This window comes from Symsagittifera roscoffensis, chromosome 6, assembly GCF_963678635.1.
Source record: "Symsagittifera roscoffensis chromosome 6, txSymRosc1.1, whole genome shotgun sequence".
Lineage (NCBI taxonomy): Eukaryota > Metazoa > Xenacoelomorpha > Acoela > Convolutidae > Symsagittifera > Symsagittifera roscoffensis.
The window spans coordinates 36931573-36953348 of NC_087067.1; the positions used below are offsets into that span (position 1 = coordinate 36931573).

General features: G+C 39.9%; 1 protein-coding gene across 2 annotated transcripts in view; it reads left to right on the forward strand.

Moving 5' to 3' along the window:
* The window catches only part of LOC134848411 (TBC1 domain family member 25-like), a 548746-nt gene that overhangs the window by 139833 nt on the left and 387137 nt on the right, over window positions 1–21776 (forward strand). The window contains exon 2 of one of the 2 annotated variants that reach the window (XM_063865853.1): window positions 5542–5602. The exons of the other annotated variant lie outside the window; for it this stretch is intronic. Coding sequence (XP_063721923.1) covers window positions 5552–5602 — 51 coding nt within the window. The 5' untranslated portion in view covers window positions 5542–5551. The remainder of the gene's footprint in view (window positions 1–5541; window positions 5603–21776) is intronic. 2 annotated transcript variants of the gene reach the window in all.

Genomic DNA, 21776 nt, shown 5'->3' on the forward strand with positions numbered 1-21776 from the left:
AGAAGGTGCTAGAGGCCAGCGAAATATGAGAAGAAGACGACAAGGCCATGGAATAAAAAATGGCAACGAGAAGATGAAGACAGAAGTTAAGGAGGGATAGAAATTGTCCTTGTCTGTAAAAAATTAACCAAACCAAGCACACTTGATGATTGAAAACTTTAAAACTTTTGTTTTCAGTAGAACGTGCTCAGACCAGGTGTCGAAGTAGTTGAAAATTAATATTCGTTGAATTCTAATGAGAAATGAGAAATTTAGATTTTTTTAATTTATACAGGTGATGAAACAAGTTTTTTAAACTTAAAAAAACTTGATTGAAAGTTTTTAACCTTCATGGAACAAATTTTCTTTTCGTCTTTTCGTGGCGATCTAGAAGAAAATTGGTACGCTCGCTCGAAAAGGGTGACTTTTCCTAGCCACAGGGTTTCCTAACTTTAATATTTAGAGCAACAGCATGTGTAAGCGTTTATACTTGGTGAGTAACTCCAAAATACTTTTAACGAGTGCGTGGCCGTCCCTTTCCCAAACCTTTTTGAAGAAGCAAGAGCAAGAACAAAAATGGTTAAATGAGTTGTGGAGTCCGAAAAAAACTCATCTAGGACACTCCTCATGGTGCATATTTTTTGAAAACCTTGGTAAAGCAGTGAGATGTAGCATAATGCCATTTACGGATTTATTGCTTCGTATATTGCAATTGTTTCTGTTTGTTCCGGAAGAGCATGATTCAGAGTACTGAAGAAGAAGAAGAAGAAGAAGAAGAAGAAACACTTGAATTACTATAAATAATAGTCAATACATTAGTATAATTATACTGTAAAATTAACATTAGTTACAAATTTAATTTAGTTTCTCATGTTTGAATAAAATTAGATGAAATAATTACATCAATTAAACCATCAAAAAAGGGACAAAAAGGGGAAGGAAAACAATTATTTGATCATCCGTAAAAATTGTAAACTTGTAACATTGTCAAACTGAACCTGTAATTGCATATCAACAATTGAAACGGAACTCAAGCCCATTTATTTGTAGGTGTACATATGGGATTCGATTTCAGTTCAAAGGTGTAGTTTTTTATTTTGTTTTTGTAAATGTTTTACAAAAATTTCGTAATTTACTGGGCGACGAATTTCATTTTTTCGACAGCAGATGAAACAAACTTTTTGGTAGAGAAGCAGTTGAACAGTGGTTATCAAATTTTATTTGCTTCGTTTGTTTATTTATTATATAATTCGCTGTCGGTAGCCTCAGGCCATTTGTAAAAGCTTGTTTTTTGATGCTAAGATACTGAAATAGATACGTAACACATTTCAACTCAATTTTTTTTTTCAATTCCGCTAAATGATTTATTCTTAGTTCGGCAGAAAAATTAAATTTTGATTCAAAAAATGTGCGTTTCAAAGCCCAGTTCAAGTGCATATCTAATGACATCATTGAAATTACCTTAGTTTGCTCCAAAAACATTGCTGCATAATCTAAATAACTCAAAAATAAACAATCATAATTTGCCTTCAGTTTTCTTCGCTACGTTTTTGTCATTTGTAATAAAACCGTCAGTTTTTACATTCTATTTATCTTTTTTTTGACAAAAAATTAAGAATTGTGATTTTGATGCAATCAAACTCAATTTATGTTTGGCAAAAAATTTAGTGAGTTCGAGCTAGGAACTTTGTAACTGATTCAACGCATCATTTGAAGTTAGGGACGATGCAATTCATAAAATTGTCTGCATATTGCACCACAGTTTATTCATGTGTTACCCGTTCTTGTATATCGTTGACATAGAAAAATTGAACAAACATGGGCCAATATCGTACCTTGTTGCACACCTCTGCTAACTTCAATACAATCGGAAAAAACTCTATTCACCTTTACCCTTTGAAGGCGTTCATTTAGGAAATCTTTAAATAATGCATTCGCTTACTTTGAAAATCACAAACAGTGTAAATTGTGTTCTAAAATTTTAAGTGAAATTTAGTCAAAAGCCTATGAAAGATCCCATAAAGCTGCGTGAACATATTTTTTAGAATATATTTCTTTTCGGATACTTTCTGTAACGTTAAACAATCTTGTGTCCGGATCTTTTTGCGAAATTGTAACATTAGCCCGGAAGTTCATACCGACGGAAAATAAAGCTAGGTTATGAAACGACTGGCTAGCATCTAAACACAGCTTCTCATGTTTTTAACCGTCTCTACCAAAGCCAGTTCAACGTGTGACCCTTTAACATCGGGTCGAAAAAGTCGTCCAACCTGCGCAAATTGATTTAGTTACATGCAAAAATAGTAAACTGATAGTAAGCTTTTCCAGACCACGAGGTCACTCCTAAAAACAAAGCTACTACTCAAATATCAAATTACTATTGTTTTTGTTCAGTAGATAAAAATCATCGTATCTGATGAGTCTTGAATCCGGTCAAAAGCTGTCTTCTTGGCGACCAGGAAGGGTAGCAAATCTTCCCAAAAGCCCTCCTGATTCTGGGGAATGGCTCCGTAACGGTTGTGGCTGAACAATCTACACAAGTCAGAGTGTTTTTCTATTTATATCTTCAACTACAATTCTGTCGTTCTGTATTTCTATTATTTTGTTTTTCGCTCTTTTTCAATGGTTGCAAAAGTGCAAGGTCGTGATGTGTCTTTATTTTTGAAGTAATTTTTCAAAATTGATTTCATCACTTCAAATTAACGCCTTCTGGTTGGTGCAATTGAACGGTTAACGCCACTAATCATTCAAAACAGCCAATTTTTTCACTAAACTGCTCCAAATGAAAATTCGTTGATGACATGCATTTCAGGCCATTCTGGTCGAATGTCACAAACCCAAAGTGAAATGGAGTACTTTTTTGATGTTTGTTCAGACATTCTGCTATGTGAGCTCGAAGATTATTTTCAAAGGTTTTGCACATTTTATTGAAATAGGGCGATAACTTTTTGAATTCAACGGGTCAATATTTTTGAACAAGGGTGTGACGTTTGCTTTCTTAAGTTCAAATGGAAAAATTTTCTCATCTATGCAGGCATTATATCAAATTTAAGGCGAGTCACAATTATTGATTGGCCGTCAATTACTTCCCAAGCAGGTACGGTAGAAGGTCCCAGAGGTTTTTTGACACGTAATTCTCGAAGTAAATCATAAGATATTGCTTCACTGTTATGTGCTAAAAATGGAAGGGTGGAAGTTCAAACTTAACTGGAATATAAGGTTGAGACTTAACATTGCCAAAAAAGTCGAAATTCAAACTCGAAATGTGAAAATATATAGTTAAAGTGATTTGCAATTTTTATATCATTAGTTAGTTTTTCAACCTGGTCAATGAATTTCCTTTGCCATTTTGTAGTTCGATTTGAAAACAAAAAACAAATCAACTGTTTTTTTTTGCTGATTTTTAAAATTCCCACCAAACGCTTGGGTTTGTTCAGTCCACTAAATTTCAGTCAAAATCATTTTTTTACCTTTACGCTGCGTCAAGATGAGGAGAAACAACAAGTGTGAACAAGGAAAGATTGCTTAAAATTTTCAGGACTGAAAAATTGGATTGCATGTGAGTGTTGTTCTAGTTGGTAGCATATCAGTTGTTTAAAAGTTTCCCTCAGCGACTCTGAGATAACCCTTGGTTTCAATGTACTTTATGAGTTGATGTAAAATCTGTTAAAAATGCAACAAAAGGTAATGATTTAGTACTAGACATTTTTGTTATAACTGCCATAACAAATCTCCGAGTACTCAAAAGATTACCGGAAAAGTTGGAGACAAACATCTGGTATTTAGATGATGGAAATTTAACCGACGACTATAAGGTTGTACTCTGGGAACTTAAAAACATTCTGTATTCGGAAAAAATATACGGCCTGAGCTTGAACACTGAAAAAAGGGAACTTTGTTTTTTTGGGACCGACTACGAGTACACATGCCAAAACTCCTATGATTTTCGCGTACGAGCCCTTGATTTTTGCAAAATGATTTTTTGGAACGTTACGACAAATTGATAAAAAAAATTTGTATCCAAGTTGTAAATTTGTAAATTTGCAATGTGAAAATGCATGATAACCAGTTTTTACACGCAGTTCTCCCGGAAGCCAATGGTGGCTCGGGTGTTTCTTTCGCTCGACTTCTAGCTTTACCTGCTTTCTTAGCCACAGCAGTTGGTTCAAAAAATGCCTGAAGCGAAATTTTTGGTTTGAAAGTCGTTGGTATGAAGTTCGAAAATTTGAAATGGCTTCGGAAAACGAAATCCAAGAAACTTGGACAGAGCTTGTTATGGATAGCAAAATTATAGACTTGATTTTACGACTCGAACCTAAAACGATTCAACGCGTTCCAAGATAGATTTGGCTCCCAATGGTTCAATGTCATCTAGAAAAATTAAGGTTAAAACTGTTGAATCAAAAACTCAGAAGTTTGATAGGATTTTGATTAGGCTCAAAAATATGCAAACGGCATAAATGCGTGTGCGGAAAATACATTACCGAAGATGGTTAGCACCTTCTTACTTGCTTCAAAAGTGCAGGGAAATTCTCTAGGCATTCAAACGTGATTTCCCTTATAAAGCAGAGTTTATCTTTCACTCACATTCCGTCTGTTTTAGAACCACGACACCTCTATAGGACCGATCAGAAGCGACCAGACGGTTTGACGCTCAATCCGTGGGCTGTAGCTAAGCAGCTCTTAAGGGATGTAACGGTAGTAGACTCCTTAGCTCCTTGTAGGATTAGTGCCGGGTGTATTTGTAACCCTGGTACGGCTGCCGCTGAAGCGAAAGAGCGAAAAAATGAGAAGTATAAAGATCTAGTAGATGTTGGGTATCTTTTTAAACCGCTAGCTTTTGAGATTTAAGGCGCGGCCGGCCCGAGCACAGAAATTTTTTTGAGCAAACTTTGTAAGAACCTAAGCATATGCAATGAGGAACCCAGAGTAGGCAGCTTTTCAAAACAGAGAATCTCCCTGACAAGACAGATTGCGAACGCCGCTTGCGTGCTCGGAGCACTAAATGACAAAACAACTGAACGAAATTTATTTGTAGCACAATTATTTTTGTATATTATACTTTCTCGTGTCGAGTTGCGTGTTCTTATTGCAGAAACGTAACACGTATCGAGTTTAATTGTAAGGACATCAACACATCATCTCCTTTTTATCATTATCACTTCCTTGTCTAGAAATTTCAAAGGGTTTTGACTGGAATATGCGATAAAGGGATTACTGACTGTAACCTCGGTTATTATGATACTTTTGACCTACCAATCAGAATCGAGACAAGGGAGAAATGAAATTCATTTCGTTGTCTCGATTCTGATTAGTTAATACAGTGTCTGAATACGCGGCTGACTAAATACTGCTACGTAACCATAAATAACAAAGTTAATGTGTGACCTGTGACTGGAATTTTATACCGCATACAATGCTGCATACAGTTGATTATACCGCATGAGAAATCCGAAAAGTGCTTTGTGGGCTTTCATTGTGGCAGGATTAGCTCTTGACTGTCATAGATGCGTACTGTTTCGAAGTTTCTTTTTTTACGATGCAATCAATATCGTCGATTTCAGGTTTTCGCATGGAAGTAGAACCTGGGAATTACTATGCTGTACTTAACGTATCTCCTGATGTAAGTAGGCGAAGACCAAAACATTGTTGAACATCGTATGCGTTTAGAATGTTGTGTACCTCAGTGTTTAGTCTAGATTGATACAGTTTTCTTCGTTACAGAGTTCTGTTCACAGAGTCGCTTAAACTCGTCACGAGTTAGAGTTTTTGTGATTCATTCTCATCATAGCACCCTCAGTAAATTATAGCCCACGAGTGAAAAAAATGGGATAAAAAATTTCTATTTTTGTATGAATGTATTTTTGTTGGTTAAACTTTGCATGGATATACTTCTGTAATCAAAGCCTAAAGATTGTTTTAAAGTCAATTAGAAATTGACAACTACTTTCTTTCTCATCAATGTGAAAAACAAGATAATGAAACTTGTTTATCTCGGAGAAAAAATTGACAAATGGAGAGCTAATATTGTTGTGGCTATTATTGTTCCGACCACTTGGAAAATGGGGAGGAACTTTTTTTATTCGGGTGTGGTTTAGTTTTATCTTTTTTGAAAAGTCGATGAACATAGTTCAGTTCAGACTATTATATGTGCCGATGATTTTTTTTTTCGTTTTTTTTAAAGAAAAAGTCTTAAAATTTGTACTAGCTCAAATTTATTTTTTCACGGTTCAACTTATGATTTCTTTTTAAGTTTAGTTAATTTCCTTTAATTACACTTGCGATCAGCATAGTATGTTTTAACGAACCTTCTTTTTTTCTAACCTAACTAGCAAATAAAAGTGTTCTTTAAAAGTATTCACTTATTTGAAAATTTCACTAGAGCATTGGACATTGCATAACATCTGTTCTCTGATTTATTTGTTGTGGCTAGTGTTTGATTTTTTCTAAGCGTCCGTGGCTGAATGGTGTATGAGAGGCTCATAATCTCTAGGTCGCAGATCGAATTCGAGACGTTACCGAATTTTTACTCATTTTCTACTTCGAGGCTTATTTATATTTTTTCTTATCCCACTTTATACAGCTGCTCTTTGTCGTGTTCTCGCTAGTGTTTGTGAAGCGCAGCTCCAACCCTGTCAATATTTAAGAAATGATGAACTTAGTTTAAACTTATAAAGGTCGTGATGATTGTTTTGCGTTCAAGAAAAGTCTTTAAACGCTCTAATAAGTCAATTGAAATTAATTTGTTAAAAATAGGCTTATTTATTATTTAGTATGCACTACTAATGCATTTATTGTCCGTTTTCCCCTGTGTGGAGGGGTTGGACATCCGCAAACTGTGTAAGCAATGTTTTATTTGGATAGCTTGACAAATTCTAGCATTCAGATGAGGGCATTCTGAATAGCTTTGTTGTTGTTGTTATTGCTCCGTGGACTACTCTGAGAATATCTCCGCGAGTTCTTCTACGACTAGTAGGGAATTTTTCCACAAATCTTCGATGGTAGCAGATATTGGGTTGGCCGGGCAGTTGAACAGATGATGGCAGTCTTCGATGCTGGAGTTGCATTTGCTGCAGAGCTCTGATTCAATGTCCGGTTGTAATCGGTGTCTGGTTTCGGCTAGTTTCCATGAGAAACCTGATCTAAGCTGACACAAAGTTCTTCTGTCGTAACGGCTAAGTTCTTCTTCGCCTTTCGATATCTCAGGAGGGGGTCTTTTTAAGACTCTGTTCTGCTGGCTTTTGGCTCTCTCTTCGGCGACTGCATGTGTGTGTAGCTGTTTCAGTGTCTGTTCAAGATCGTCTGTTAGAAAACTAGCGACTTCTTCACTTGAACTGGCATGCAATGTCATCTTCTTGTCTCTGTCGGTACTCTGTTGCTCAAACGTCCAGAGGTGATTGCAGGGGGGGGGGGTATCTAGGTGGTGGTGGCCGGCTACTTTAAGCATCTTGCATTCATTATGTAGATGGTCTATTGATGTAAGGCGAATGGCTCCAGTGGCTATCCGTAAAGCAGTGTTCTGAATCGTTTGTAGTTTCTGTTGGCTAGTTTTACTGATTATCGGTGTCCAAGCAGGCGAGGCGTAGTCCATACATGATCTTCCGATGGCACGATAGGTTATCAGTTGTGTTTCTTCATCTTGCCCCCAGTCAAGTCCTGAAAGCGCACGGAGTGCGTTGTTTCTTCTGGCTACTTTCTTGCAGACGTTGGCTGTGTGTTGTCCGAAGGTCAGCATGGTGTCGTATGTCACTCCCAGTAGTTTCGGTGTCTTTTCAAGCTTCAGCTGGGAGTTGAACATAGCAACTGGCGGGTGCGTCCTGGCTTGGCGAGGGTCAGGCGTGAAAAGAGTGACTGTTGTCTTCTCGAGGGACACTATTAGTCCGTTGTTTTCCAAGAAGTCGTTTAGTCGAGAGAGGTAAGACGATATCTTTTCACTGGCGAGGTCAATGTTGTTCTTGGTGATGTAAACAATCATGTCGTCGGCGTAGGTCTTCAGTCGTGTCGGGTGGTCTGGAACAGGCATTTTGCTCATGATGAAATTGAACAAGCAAGGGGAGATGCACGAGCCTTGCGGCACTCCCGTGTGGACAATCTTGGCGTTGGAGGTCGCATCTCTGAACAAGGTGCGGGCCATTCTACCTCGGAGGTAGACAGCGAGTCACAGCGGGGTTAAGAGTGGACTGGAGCAAGTGTCTCAGAAGCTTGTCTATATTGACGCGATCAAAAGCTTGGCTGAGGTCCACGGCTGCCAGAACAGTCCTGTCGGGCGGTCTTTTCTTGTTGAAGCCTGTGGCGATATCATGGGTCAAGTGGCAGAGCGATGTCGTGGTAGAATGCTTCGCCCGAAATCCATGTTGGTGAGCGGCGAGAGGGAGCGAAGAGAGGTCTTTTGCTAGGAGCTTCTCCACGATTTTCGCAACTGGAGAAATTAGCGAGACGGGTCTGTAACTTTTGCTCTCGTTAGGTTGTTTCCCGGGTTTGAGAAGCGGGATTATCGTGGATGCTTTCCAAATTGATGGAATGTGATTGGTAGCAAACGAGAGGTTGACGATGGCTGTGAGGCCGGAGAGGGCTGCAGGTCCGAGGTTTTTCAAGTATTGGATGCAGAGTTCATCAGGTCCAAAAGCTTTGGAGTTGCTGCTTGACTTGATTCCTTGACTTTGGAGTTGAGCCTTCCTGACTTGATTCTCCGAAAACTGCATAGTGTTGTGTTCCAGTTTCTGAAGTTTCCTGTTGAGAATTCTTGTCTCTTTGTCAGTCTTATGACGCACTATTGTGGTGAATTGCTTGTTGAACTCAGTCGCTAGAGCTTTCGGCTTGTGGTAAGCCCGGCCTTTGAATCGGACGGCTGCATTTGGTGGTGCTGCTGCAGCTCGGCCGTCTAGCTGTTTGATGGTTTTCCAGATCTTAGTGTTCGGAGTTCTTCTGTCAAGGGAAGAGGCGAATTCTCTCCATTTGTCGCGTTTCTCCAAGCGAATCCTGTTCTCGATGTCCTTGTTCAGCGAAGACAGATGTTCGCGTTCTTCTCCTGAGGAGTTGTCGTGAAGAGAAGCGCGGAGGTAGTCGCGATCTTCCATGAGTTGAGTGATTTCTCTGGTCAGCCCAGGAATTGCTGCAGGGCGACGGCCACAAGGGATGTTGGAACGAGCTGCAGAAATGATTGCGCTTCTGAACTCTTTTTCAGCTTTGCAGACATCGGCATTGTGGTCAAGAGTAGTCATCTCGGCGGTGGCTGACTCCAGTGCGTCGGCGTACTTGCTCCAGTCTGCCTTCCGCAGATTCATGATGCTCTTCTTCTGCGTCTTGACTGTTTGAAGCTTGTGTTGCAGGTCAATCACAATCGGGAGGTGGTCCGAGATCAGTTGTTTCTTGATCTGCCCGCTGATGCGGGGAGAGATGTCGCTCGTGGCTGCGGAGACATCGGGTGAAGACTCGGGCCCTCCTGGTGGAGCACGGGTGTTGCCATAAGAGTTCAGGACTATGAACTGGCTGTCTTCCATTGCGCTGGCCAGCTGTGTGCCTCTGGTGTCTTCGCTGCAGCCCGACTGCCAGGAAGGGTGATGAGAATTCAGGTCTCCGACTAGCAGGGTTTTCTTGTTATCAGATAGTAGTGCGTTGAAGTCGGGAGAGTACCCGCTGGAGCAGCTGCTGGTGGGAGGAATGTAGGCATTGATCAGGGTAATTTCTTCGTTCTGGAGAAAAAGCTTGATTCTCTGCGATTCAAGGTGACGGTCTTCAGTGTCTTTGAGCGTGGTGTAGTTTACAGAGTTCTTCACCACCAAGAGGAGGCCACCCCCTTGTTTGCCGCTTCTGGGCTTGTGTAGCACTGAGAAACCCGGGACTTTCAGCTTTTCGGAGCTGGTGACTTTGCTTTCTTGTATCGCTGCAACGTGGATGTTCAGTGTGTCTAAGAAGTGCGTGAGCTCTGACCACTTATTTCCGATGCCATTGCAGTTCCATTGCAAGACGCGAAGTTTGTCCGGTGCTCTCTCGGGAATGGTGACTGGGTTGTTGTTGTGTACAGTGGAAGGGCAGATCCAGGACCGGTTGTAGTCTCTTGCAGTTTGGCCACTGGAGCATTCTTCGTGAACCCATCTTCGGGACTTGTTGCACTGGAAACTGTACTGGTTGCTGTAAGATACTTGTTGCGAGCAAACACAGCAGGGGTATCTTGGGCCAGGGTTGCTTGAGATGTCTCCGCAGAGTAGGAGGAGGGATAGAAGAAGAAGAGAGATCGCCAGGTTCTTGCGGACTTCACCAGGCGGCGTAGTCAAGCCCGCGGGGAAAAACCCGAGTAGTCTTTGTGAGAGAGTTGCGTGAACGCATTGTAGCAGTTTGCGGTCGGCTGTTGTCGATCGGCAGGGCCACCTCGAGCAGGCTGCATTTATCGGCCCCTCTGAATAGCTTTCAACATATTCAATGGAAGAAAAAACGTTTTTACATGCCATTCGATCACGGCAGTCTGCGTGTTTGAGGCTTTAAGTATCCAGGTCTCGTTTCACACAATCGATCCAGCTTTTTTCATTTCTTTCAGCTGATTTTTTCCTCGGACTGAAACGCGGTCTGTTAATTTAAGCGCATGATAAGTTTCTCTTCGCTGAACATGGCCAAATTGTAGCCGTGACCGCCTATGTAGTTTGTCCAGATCAACATGTGTCATTTTAATTACTGCTTCACTGGTTACTCTGTCTTCATAAAATCTGTGGCCAGATTTCAGAGCAGTACATCATAATTGACCTGAGACAAGCTACATAGATATGACACCTTGTAATCAAGGCAATATCCTGATTCAGTAATTTGCCGCCATTTCGTCCAGAAAGCTGCTATTCTGACCGATGATGCACGTATTGCGTCCTTTTCACCATAAATTGTGTCTTCCAGATACAGCGTTCAGGGTTTGGCAGCGTCCAGGGTTTCTGATTGATTGATCCGTAGGTAAGGGAACGATAATTTTATCTTGGACAAAAGTAATTACTATTGTTATAAGGTTTTTTCCTCTGAGTACTTTTTTGTGCACTCATTGATGACAAGAATTGCAGCGTTTTGAATTGGTGCCGACTTCCTTTAAACAAGGGCATGGAAATTTTCCGGTATTTTGAGGAATGCACTTTTGGCTTGAAATCAAATGCTTTGCCTTATCCAAGTTAACTTCTAAAACTCGTGTTTGTAAAGACTTGATCCAAGCTTCTCAATAGACTAGGATTCTGTTTCAGCTAATATCACAAGGTCATCTGGTCACAGCATATCCCAGGGTACTGTTGAGCGACACTGGCTCTTAGCCTCTTCCATTATTATTATTATTAATAACAATGAGCTAAGAGGTGGTCCTTGATGCACGCCTACTTTAATTTTGAAGTAATTACTGCCTCCCTGAGGCCGGCGAGCTGTTTTTGGACTCGGTGTACAGACGCATTATCAGTCGTAACAGATTTTCAGGAACTCTTTCGCCTCAGAGCCGATGAGTTAATTTAATAGAAAAAGTGTCAATCCTAAACTAATCTAGAACTTCAAAGAGCTGTAAGGGAAACTGTTTTTTAAAAAGCATTTTTTTGAAAGATTTTTTTTCAAAAAGTAAGTCCTTTTTTCTCTTTTCTTGCGTCCATTGACTCTTTTCCAACTGTCTGTTGGCTATGTTTTTGTTTTCTACGGAAAATCAGTTTTCCCAAATTATCATCGGAGTGCTATATCATATTAAAGCTCTTCCTGTCGTGATTGGATTTCCAAAAAAATTTCCCTATGTTTGAGGTTTTTTATTTTTTGTCTAATTTCGAGCCAGTAAAGCAAGTGAGCAGTCTTACAACAGACTAATTACACCATCCAGCTTGTGAACGTAATGTATTAGTACGAAGCTTCTTTTTCCAACGTAACTAGCAAATAAAAGTACGGATTCAGTGGCACTTTTGCTATAAGTTTTATTTGGTGTCCGTTTTGGTCTGTAGCATAGGAAATTTCTTAGCTTCTGTTCTCAGTTTCATTTGTTGATAGTTTTTGTTGATCGTTAAGCTTCCGTGGCTGAATGGTTAATCCTTGAAAATCATAAAATCTAGGCCGCAGGATCGAATCCGACATTTAGATGATTTTTTTTTACTAATTCGGGGCTTGTGTCTGCTTTTTCGTATTTCTCTTTATAGAGCTGCTTTTTGTCGTCTTGTCAGTGTTTGCAAAGCCCGGCTTACCTCCGTGTTTAATAGCTTAACAGCTTATATTAGCTTAAATTAAGCCAAAAAACTTAGTTTTACCCGAGTAAAGTTTTTTTTTTAGTATTTGAACGCCTTTCGAAGTTATCAAATTGGAAAAAAAAATTAATTTTTTTTTGAAAAAAAAACATTGTAGAGCTACTTTTTGCCGTTCTCTAATTTGTGTTTGCGAATTGCTGCTCCGAGTGTGTAAAGGTCAATAAAAGCCCTATAAGAGTTTATAATTGTTTTGCGTTTAGCTCAACTTTAAAAGTTGAACTAAAGTACTAAGGGTTTCTCTGTGGTTTTTCTATTAAAAAAAAACTCATCCTTTTTCTGGCCGACTTTAAGGGTTTTACTAATTCGTTTATCTAAAAAAATCACTGAGTTTTGATAATGTCAAAAATGTTTACGGAAAATGAAATCATTTTTTAATGCAAACAACAAAAGCATATAAGCCCTTTTTTTGAGATTTTAGTGTTTTTAGTCGCCGATTTCGAACAATTTGCTAACTTACGTAAAACATAATGAGCTGTCGACAAAGGCGTATTTCTGTCAAACTTAACTCGCTTATTTAAGTGCTCCATTCAGTAGTTTTAGCCTCATCTTCAGCACGTGTTTTTGACCGCTTTATTAGAGCGCCTGGTATTCACTTTGAAATGAAATGTAAACTGTTATGCAGTTGCGCCAGTCAGGGTTTCATTATTATGTATATTTGATAATTCTGTGGATCGAATCCAGTAGTTAGCTATTTGTTTATAAAGCTTATTAAGAGTAATGAACCTAGTGAAGACTCCTATATATGTCTCCGTTGTTTTTTAGGAATGCTCTAATAACTACAGATGCGCATTCCTGGTTTCATGACAAATTATCCCTCACCTTTTTATCTCCGGCGAAGTTATCCCAGTCAAAAATAAACCCGAAGTAAAAATATCCCTGGACAAAGTAGCCCGCGCAATTTAAAATATCCCATCTGAGGAATCGAACCAATTAAAATATCGCAATAGATTTATCAAAGGAATTAAAAGCAAGATTCCGAAATTAAACAGACTGATACTAACTTTTAAAAAAAGCGTGAAAACTTCAACGCGCGTTTTATATCTACTAGTTTTTTGAACTATCAAGGTATAAAGTTATGACTTTTCAAGCTCACTTGGCATTATGGTTTACGAATATGACTCTTGGTCAAAAGATCAAACGATCAATTCACTGTGTATCAAAAGTTTTAGTTCGAAATCGATAAAAATTGTCTTCAAAACCCCTAAATCCCCCTGTACTGGGTAACCAGCATGGGGGGCGGGGTGAGGGAAAAAGCAAAATAATTGTTGTAGTGGCCTCTATCACCTCTACGATGGCTATAAAGCCAAAAACTTTATGATTTGTTTGAAAATCAATTAAATTTGCATCAAATTACCGACAATTTGAGAAAACTATGCCGACAATTTGATAAAATGAAATCTAGGAGAGAGTTGAATTAGCCAGAGCTTAAGCATAATTTACTATATCTGAGTTTTTGTATCTGAGTTAGTTATCATTCGGACTTTTTCATTGAGTTCTCGGTACTTTTTACGGGTTTGATTGGTGGTACCGCTGGTTGCCTTCAGAAACGTTTGAATTGAGGGGTGGCTGCCCTGGAAAAGCGACGTAACGCAGTTATGCCAGCCTTCAACTGCATTGGTTGTTCGAATGAGACCAGCCTCCGCGTTGTCGTAATGCTTCATAGAGCTGGGGGAAACCAAGGATCACGCTATTGTCGACCAATTGTTTCTCCTTTAAAATAAATATGATGTAAGGATTTCTGTTGGAATGTCGAACTGATCGCCTGTTTGGCAAATTTCGTCTATGACAAAAGTAAACGCAGATTCGACATCTGAGAGAGGAACGAAGCTTAAAGCTGGAATCATTTTTAGGTTAAGGCTATCTTACCATTGTTTTCATAGGTTTTTTCAGACCTAACTCTGAAAGCTTGCGATGGAAGATTTGGCATAAATGAAAGTAGCAGCCTTTGATTTTATACAGGGACAGTTTTATACAGGGACGAAAACGCATTCAAGGCAGCTTGTTCGAAGTCAATGAGAATTTTTTCGGGTACGATGTCTCCAATTAGGCTAATCAGGGAAACCTGTTGTAAGTGGGCTCCTTTTTGTTGCTGAGCAAAACGTAAACATAGGGGGGGATAAAAGCCGCCAATCTGGAGATACACTGTGTACAATTGATAAAATTGAGACGCACATATCTTAAAAGTTTCATCACAAAGCCGAACTTTGCTATGAACGCGAAGAGCATTTAGTTTTTCCATATCCCCGAGAATAAGGAATTGTTTACAGTCTTCTTTTCCGCCATCATTTAGACAAAATTGTAAGTATGTGTCGGGAATGTCGAAGTGACGGTCGGTCGATGAAATCTTTTCGAGTGGGTCTTGCGTTTTCTTCCTATTGAGTATTCTTGTCAAAGCTGCACGTGAAGAAAGCGAAAGCTGAAATGCCGGATTCTCGTTCATTTTTGAGGCCAGCTGCTATCAATTGGTTGTGTACTGAATTGATTTGCGATTTTGCTGTTTCTTTCAACTGACTAACTAGCTGCCTTGCTTCTACGCGACCGGGGTTAAACTCCTGGCTGTTCTCGTGATTGAACGAAATATTGGTTTCATCGCAAGTTATCAGAGTCAATGGGCATTTATGTGAACGCCATTTCGCACCAAGCCGGTGAGTTGTAGATTTAGGTGTCTCGCTTTTTAGTGAACTCGTGTCCGTCCAAAATAAGTAACGCTTTACCTTTTTGAGTTTTACCGTAGATAAACTCTGTCATATTGTTGTTCATTGTATTAGTGCTATGTGTGTAATGATATATATTTGTGTTGTTTCTTTATCAAAATTTTCTCAATTATGACTCCTCCATCAACAGGTTGAAAAATAAATTTTAATCCCTGAAAAGACTCTTTTACCATTAGCAATATCTTTATATGGCGTCTCGAAATAATTGAGGCAGTTGAATTGAGCGTTTTTTTTTAATTGCGATATAGATATATGCACCAATCTTTGGTAATCTATATCATAAACTAATTTTTAATCCTCTATGGGATATTTTAATTGACGTGGGCTATATTGGCATGGGCTATTGTGCCCATTGGGATGTATTGGTACGCGATATTTTGTAATGGGATACTTTCGTATGGGATATTTTGTCCTGTGACCGCATTCATATATTTTGATGATGGCTGTGAGGCGGGAGAGGGCTGCAGGTCCGAGGTTTTTCAAGTATTGGATGCAGAGTTCATCAGGTCCAAAAGCTTTGGAGTTGCTGCTTGACTTAATTGCCTTCCTGACTTGATTCTCCGAAAACTGCATAGTGTTGTGTTCCAGTTTCTGAAGTTTCCTGTTGAGAATTCTTGTCTCTTTGTCAGTCTTATGACGCACTATTGTGGTGAATTGCTTGTTGAACTCAGTCGCTAGAGCTTTCGGCTTGTGGTAAGCCCTGCCTTTGAATCGGACGGCTGCATTTGGTGGTGCTGCTGCAGCTCGGCCGTCTAGCTGTTTGATGGTTTTCCAGATCTTAGTGTTCGGAGTTCTTCTGTCAAGGGAAGAGGCGAATTCTCTCCATTTGTCGCGTTTCTCCAAGCGAATCCTGTTCTCGATGTCCTATTTCAGCGAAGACAGATGTTCGCGTTCTTCTGCTGAGGAGTTGTCGTGAAGAGAAGCGCGGAGGGAGTCGCGATCTTCCATGAGTTGAGTGATTTCTCTGGTCAGCCCAGGAATTGCTGCAAGGCGACGGCCACAAGGGATGTTGGAACGAGCTGCAGAAATGATTGCGCTTCTGAACTCTTTTTCAGCTTTGCAGACATCGGCATTGTGGTCAAGAGTAGTCATCTCGGCGGTGGCTGACTCCAGTGCGTCGGCGTACTTGCTCCAGTCTGCCTTCCGCAGATTCATGATGCTCTTCTTCTGCGTCTTGACTGTTTGAAGCTTGTGTTGCAGGTCAATCACAATCGGGAGGTGGTCCGAGATCAGTTGTTTCTTGATCTGCCCGCTGATGCGGGGAGAGATGTCGCTCGTGGCTGCGGAGACATCGGGTGAAGACTCGGGCCCTCCTGGTGGAGCACGGGTGTTGCCATAAGAGTTCAGGACTATGAACTGGCTGTCTTCCATTGCGCTGGCCAGCTGTGTGCCTCTGGTGTCTTCGCTGCAGCCCGACTGCCAGGAAGGGTGATGAGAATTCAGGTCTCCGACTAGCAGGGTTTTCTTGTTATCAGATAGTAGTGCGTTGAAGTCGGGAGAGTACCCGCTGGAGCAGCTGCTGGTGGGAGGAATGTAGGCATTGATCAGGGTAATTTCTTCGTTCTGGAGAAAAAGCTTGATTCTCTGCGATTCAAGGTGACGGTCTTCAGTGTCTTTGAGCGTGGTGTAGTTTACAGAGTTCTTCACCACCAAGAGGAGGCCACCCCCTTGTTTGCCGCTTCTGGGCTTGTGTAGCACTGAGAAACCCGGGACTTTCAGCTTTTCGGAGCTGGTGACTTTGCTTTCTTGTATCGCTGCAACGTGGATGTTCAGTGTGTCTAAGAAGTGCGTGAGCTCTGACCACTTATTTCCGATGCCATTGCAGTTCCATTGCAAGACGCGAAGTTTGTCCGATGCTCTCTCGGGAATGGTGACTGGGTTGTTCTTGTGTACAGTGGAAGGGCAGATCCAGGACCGGTTGTAGTCTCTTGCAGTTTGGCCACTGGAGCATTCTTCGTGAACCCATCTTCGGGACTTGTTGCACTGGAAACTGTACTGGTTGCTGTAAGATACTTGTTGCGAGCAAACACAGCAGGGTATCTTGGGCCAGGGTTGCTTGAGATGTCTCCGCAGAGTAGGAGGAGGGATAGAAGAAGAAGAGAGATCGCCAGGTTCTTGCGGACTTCACCAGGCGGCGTAGTCAAGCCCGCGGGGAAAAACCCGAGTAGTCTTTGTGAGAGAGTTGCGTGAACGCATTGTAGCAGTTTGCGGTCGGCTGTTGTCGATCGGCAGGGCCACCTCGAGCAGGCTGCATTTATCGGCCCCTCTGAATAGCTTTCAACATATTCAATGGAAGAAAAAACGTTTTTACATGCCATTCGATCACGGCAGTCTGCGTGTTTGAGGCTTTAAGTATCCAGGTCTCGTTTCACACAATCGATCCAGCTTTTTTCATTTCTTTCAGCTGATTTTTTCCTCGGACTGAAACGCGGTCTGTTAATTTAAGCGCATGATAAGTTTCTCTTCGCTGAACATGGCCAAATTGTAGCCGTGACCGCCTATGTAGTTTGTCCAGATCAACATGTGTCATTTTAATTACTGCTTCACTGGTTACTCTGTCTTCATAAAATCTGTGGCCAGATTTCACAGCAGTATATCATAATTGACCTGAGACAAGCTACATATATATGACACCTTGTAATCAAGGCAATATCCTGATTCAGTAATTTGCCGCCATTTCGTCCAGAAAGCTGCTATTCTGACCGATGATGCACGTATTGCGTCCTTTTCACCATAAATTGTGTCTTCCAGATACAGCGTTCAGGGTTTGGCAGCGTCCAGGGTTTCTGATTGATTGATCCGTAGGTAAGGGAACGATAATTTTATCTTGGACAAAAGTAATTACTATTGTTATAAGGTTTTTTCCTCTGAGTACTTTTTTGTGCACTCATTGATGACAAGAATTGCAGCGTTTTGAATTGGTGCCGACTTCCTTTAAACAAGGGCATGAACATTTTCCGGTATTTTGAGGAATGCACTTTTGGCTTGAAATCAAATGCTTTGCCTTATCCAAGTTAACTTCTAAAACTCGTGTTTGTAAAGACTTGATCCAAGCTTCTCAATAGACTAGGATTCTGTTTCAGCTAATATCACAAGGTCATCTGGTCACAGCATATCCCAGGGTACTGTTGAACGACACTGGCTCGTAGCTTCTTCCATTATTATTATTATTAATAACAATGAGCTAAGAGGTGGTCCTTGATGCACGCCCACTTTAATTTTGAAGTAATTACTGCCTCCCTGAGGCCGGCGAGCTGTTTTTGGACTCGGTGTACAGACGCATTATCAGTCATAACGGATTTTCAGGAACTCTTTCGCCTCAGAGCCGATGAGTTAATTTAATAGAAAAAGTGTCAATCCGAAACTAATCTAGAACTTCAAAGAGCTGTAAGGGAAACTTTTTTCTCTTTTCTTGCGTCCATTGACTCTTTTCCAACTGTCTGTTGGCTATGTTTTTGTTTTCTACGGAAAATCAGTTTTCCCAAATTATCATCGGAGTGATATATCATATTAAAGCTCTTCCTGTCGTGATTGGATTTCCAAAAAATTTTCCCTATGTTTGTGAGGTTTTTTATTTTTCGTCTAATTTCGAGCCAGTAAAGCAAGCGAGCAGTCTTACAACAGACTAATTACACCATCCAGCTTGTGAACGTAATGTATTAGTACGAAGCTTCTTTTTCCAACGTAACTAGCAAATAAAAGTACGGATTCAGTGGCACTTTTGCTATAAGTTTTATTTGGTGTCCGTTTTGGTCTGTAGCATAGGAAATTTCTTAGCTTCTGTTCTGTTTCATTTGTTGATAGTTTTTGTTGATCGTTAAGCTTCCGTGGCTGAATGTTTAATCCTTGAAAATCATAAAATCTATGCCGCAGGATCGAATCCGACATTTAGATGATTTTTTTTACTAATTCGGGGCTTGTGTCTGCTTTTTCGTATTTCTCTTTATAGAGCTGCTTTTTGTCGTCTTGTCAGTGTTTGCAAAGCCCGGCTTACCTCCGTGTTTAATAGCTTAACAGCTTATATTAGCTTAAATTAAGCCAAAAAACTTAGTTTTACCCGAGTAAAGTTTTTTTTTAGTATTTGAACGCCTTTCGAAGTTATCAAATTGGAAAAAAAAAATAATTTTTTTTTGAAAAAAAAAACATTTTAGAGCTACTTTTTGCCGTTCTCTAATTTGTGTTTGCGAATTGCTGCTCCGAGTGTGTAAAGGTCAATAAAAGCCCTATAAGAGTTTATAATTGTTTTGCGTTTAGCTCAACTTTAAAAGTTGAACTAAAGTACTAAGGGTTTCTCTGTGGTTTTTCTATTAAAAAAAAACTCATCCTTTTTCTGGCCGACTTTAAGGGTTTTACTAATTCGTTTATCTAAAAAAATCACTGAGTTTTGATAATGTCAAAAATGTTTACGGAAAATGAAATCATTTTTTAATGCAAACAACAAAAGCATATAAGCCCTTTTTTTGAGATTTTAGTGTTTTTAGTCGCCGATTTCGAACAATTTGCTAACTTACGTAAAACATAATGAGCTGTCGACAAAGGCGTATTTCTGTCAAACTTAACTCGCTTATTTAAGTGCTCCATTCAGTAGTTTTAGCCTCATCTTCAGCACGTGTTTTTGACCGCTTTATTAGAGCGCCTGGTATTCACTTTGAAATGAAATGTAAACTGTTATGCAGTTGCGCCAGTCAGGGTTTCATTATTATGTATATTTGATAATTCTGTGGATCGAATCCAGTAGTTAGCTATTTGTTTATAAAGCTTATTAAGAGTAATGAACCTAGTGAAGACTCCTATATATGTCTCCGTTGTTTTTTAGGAATGCTCTAATAACTACAGATGCGCATTCCTGGTTTCATGACAAATTATCCCTCACCTTTTTATCTCCGGCGAAGTTATCCCAGTCAAAAATAAACCCGAAGTAAAAATATCCCTGGACAAAGTAGCCCGCGCAATTTAAAATATCCCATCTGAGGAATCGAACCAATTAAAATATCGCAATAGATTTATCAAAGGAATTAAAAGCAAGATTCCGAAATTAAACAGACTGACACTAACTTTTAAAAAAAGCGTGAAAACTTCAACGCGCGTTTTATATCTACCAGTTTTTTGAACTATCAAGGTATAAAGTTATGACTTTTCAAGCTCACTTGGCATTATGGTTTACGAATATGACTCTTGGTCAAAAGATCAAACGATCAATTCACGGTGTATCAAAAGTTTTAGTTCGAAATCGATAAAAATTGTCTTCAAAACCCCTAAATCCCCCTGTACTGGGTAACCAGCATGGGGGGCGGGGTGAGGGAAAAAGCAAAATAATTGTTGTAGTGGCCTCTATCACCTCTACGATGGCTATAAAGCCAAAAACTTTATGATTTGTTTGAAAATCAATTAAATTTGCATCAAATTACCGACAATTTGAGAAAACTATGCCGACAATTTGATAAAATGAAATCTAGGAGAGAGTTGAATTAGCCAGAGCTTAAGCATAATTTACTATATCTGAGTTTTTGTAGGAGTTAGTTATCATTCGGACTTTTTCATTGAGTTCTCGGTACTTTTTACGGGTTTGATTGGTGGTACCGCTGGTTGCCTTCAGAAACGTTTGAATTGAGGGGTGGCTGCCCTGGAAAAGCGACGTAACGCAGTTATGCCAGCCTTCAACTGCATTGGTTGTTCGAATGAGACCAGCCTCCGCGTTGTCGTAATGCTTCCATAGAGCTCAGGGTTGGCAGAAAAAAAACAACTGGTGTTTAAAACATGTTTTAAACATTGTTTTAAACAGGCGGTTTTTTTCACGTGTTTTTTTTTGTTTTTTATCAAGTTTAGGTTTGAAATGGATTAACTTCACACATGCCTGCGTAGAAATTTGGAAGAATTTACTTGGTAAATTTCGTGATATTGGACCCGAAGCCAGAGAGTGGCTAGAAAAGTGTGAAACCCGCTACGATTCATTCTGATCTGAGGAACAAATTGGGACCAGAGAAAGTTGGGAAACTTGCTTTCTGCATGAGATTACTCAAAGATAATTGAATTATTTTTGTGCATTTTTTTTCTCTCGAGAATATAGAAAAAAAACACGTTTTGAAAAAAACCAGTGTTTTAAACGTTTTTTTTGTTTTAAACGTTTTAAACGTTTTTTTTTCTAAAAAAAACAATTTTTTGCCAACCCTGATAGAGCTGGGGGAAACCAAGGATCACGCTATTGTCGACCAATTGTTTCTCCTTTAAAATAAATATGATGTAAGGATTTCTGTTGGAATGTCGAACTGATCGCCTGTTTGGCACATTTCGTCTATGACAAAAGTAAACGCAGATTCGACATCTGAGAGAGGAACGACGGAAGCTTAAAGCTGGGATCATTTTTAGGTTAAGGCTATCTTACCATTGTTTTCATAGGTTTTTTCAGACCTAACTCTGAAAGCTTGCGATGGAAGATTTGGCATAAATGAAAGTAGCAGCCTTTGATTTTATACAGGGACAGTTTTATACAGGGACGAAAACGCATTCAAGGCAGCTTGTTCGAAGTCAATGAGAATTTTTTCGGGTACGATGTCTCCAATTAGGCTAATCAGGGAAACCTGTTGTAAGTGGGCTCCTTTTTGTTGCTGAGCAAAACGTAAACATAGGGGGGGGGATAAAAGCCGCCAATCTGGAGATACACTGTGTACAATTGATAAAATTGAGACGCACATATCTTAAAAGTTTCATCACAAAGCCGAACTTTGCTATGAACGCGAAGAGCATTTAGTTTTTCCATATCCCCGAGAATAAGGAATTGTTTACAGTCTTCTTTTCCGCCATCATTTAGACAAAATTGTAAGTATGTGTCGGGAATGTCGAAGTGACG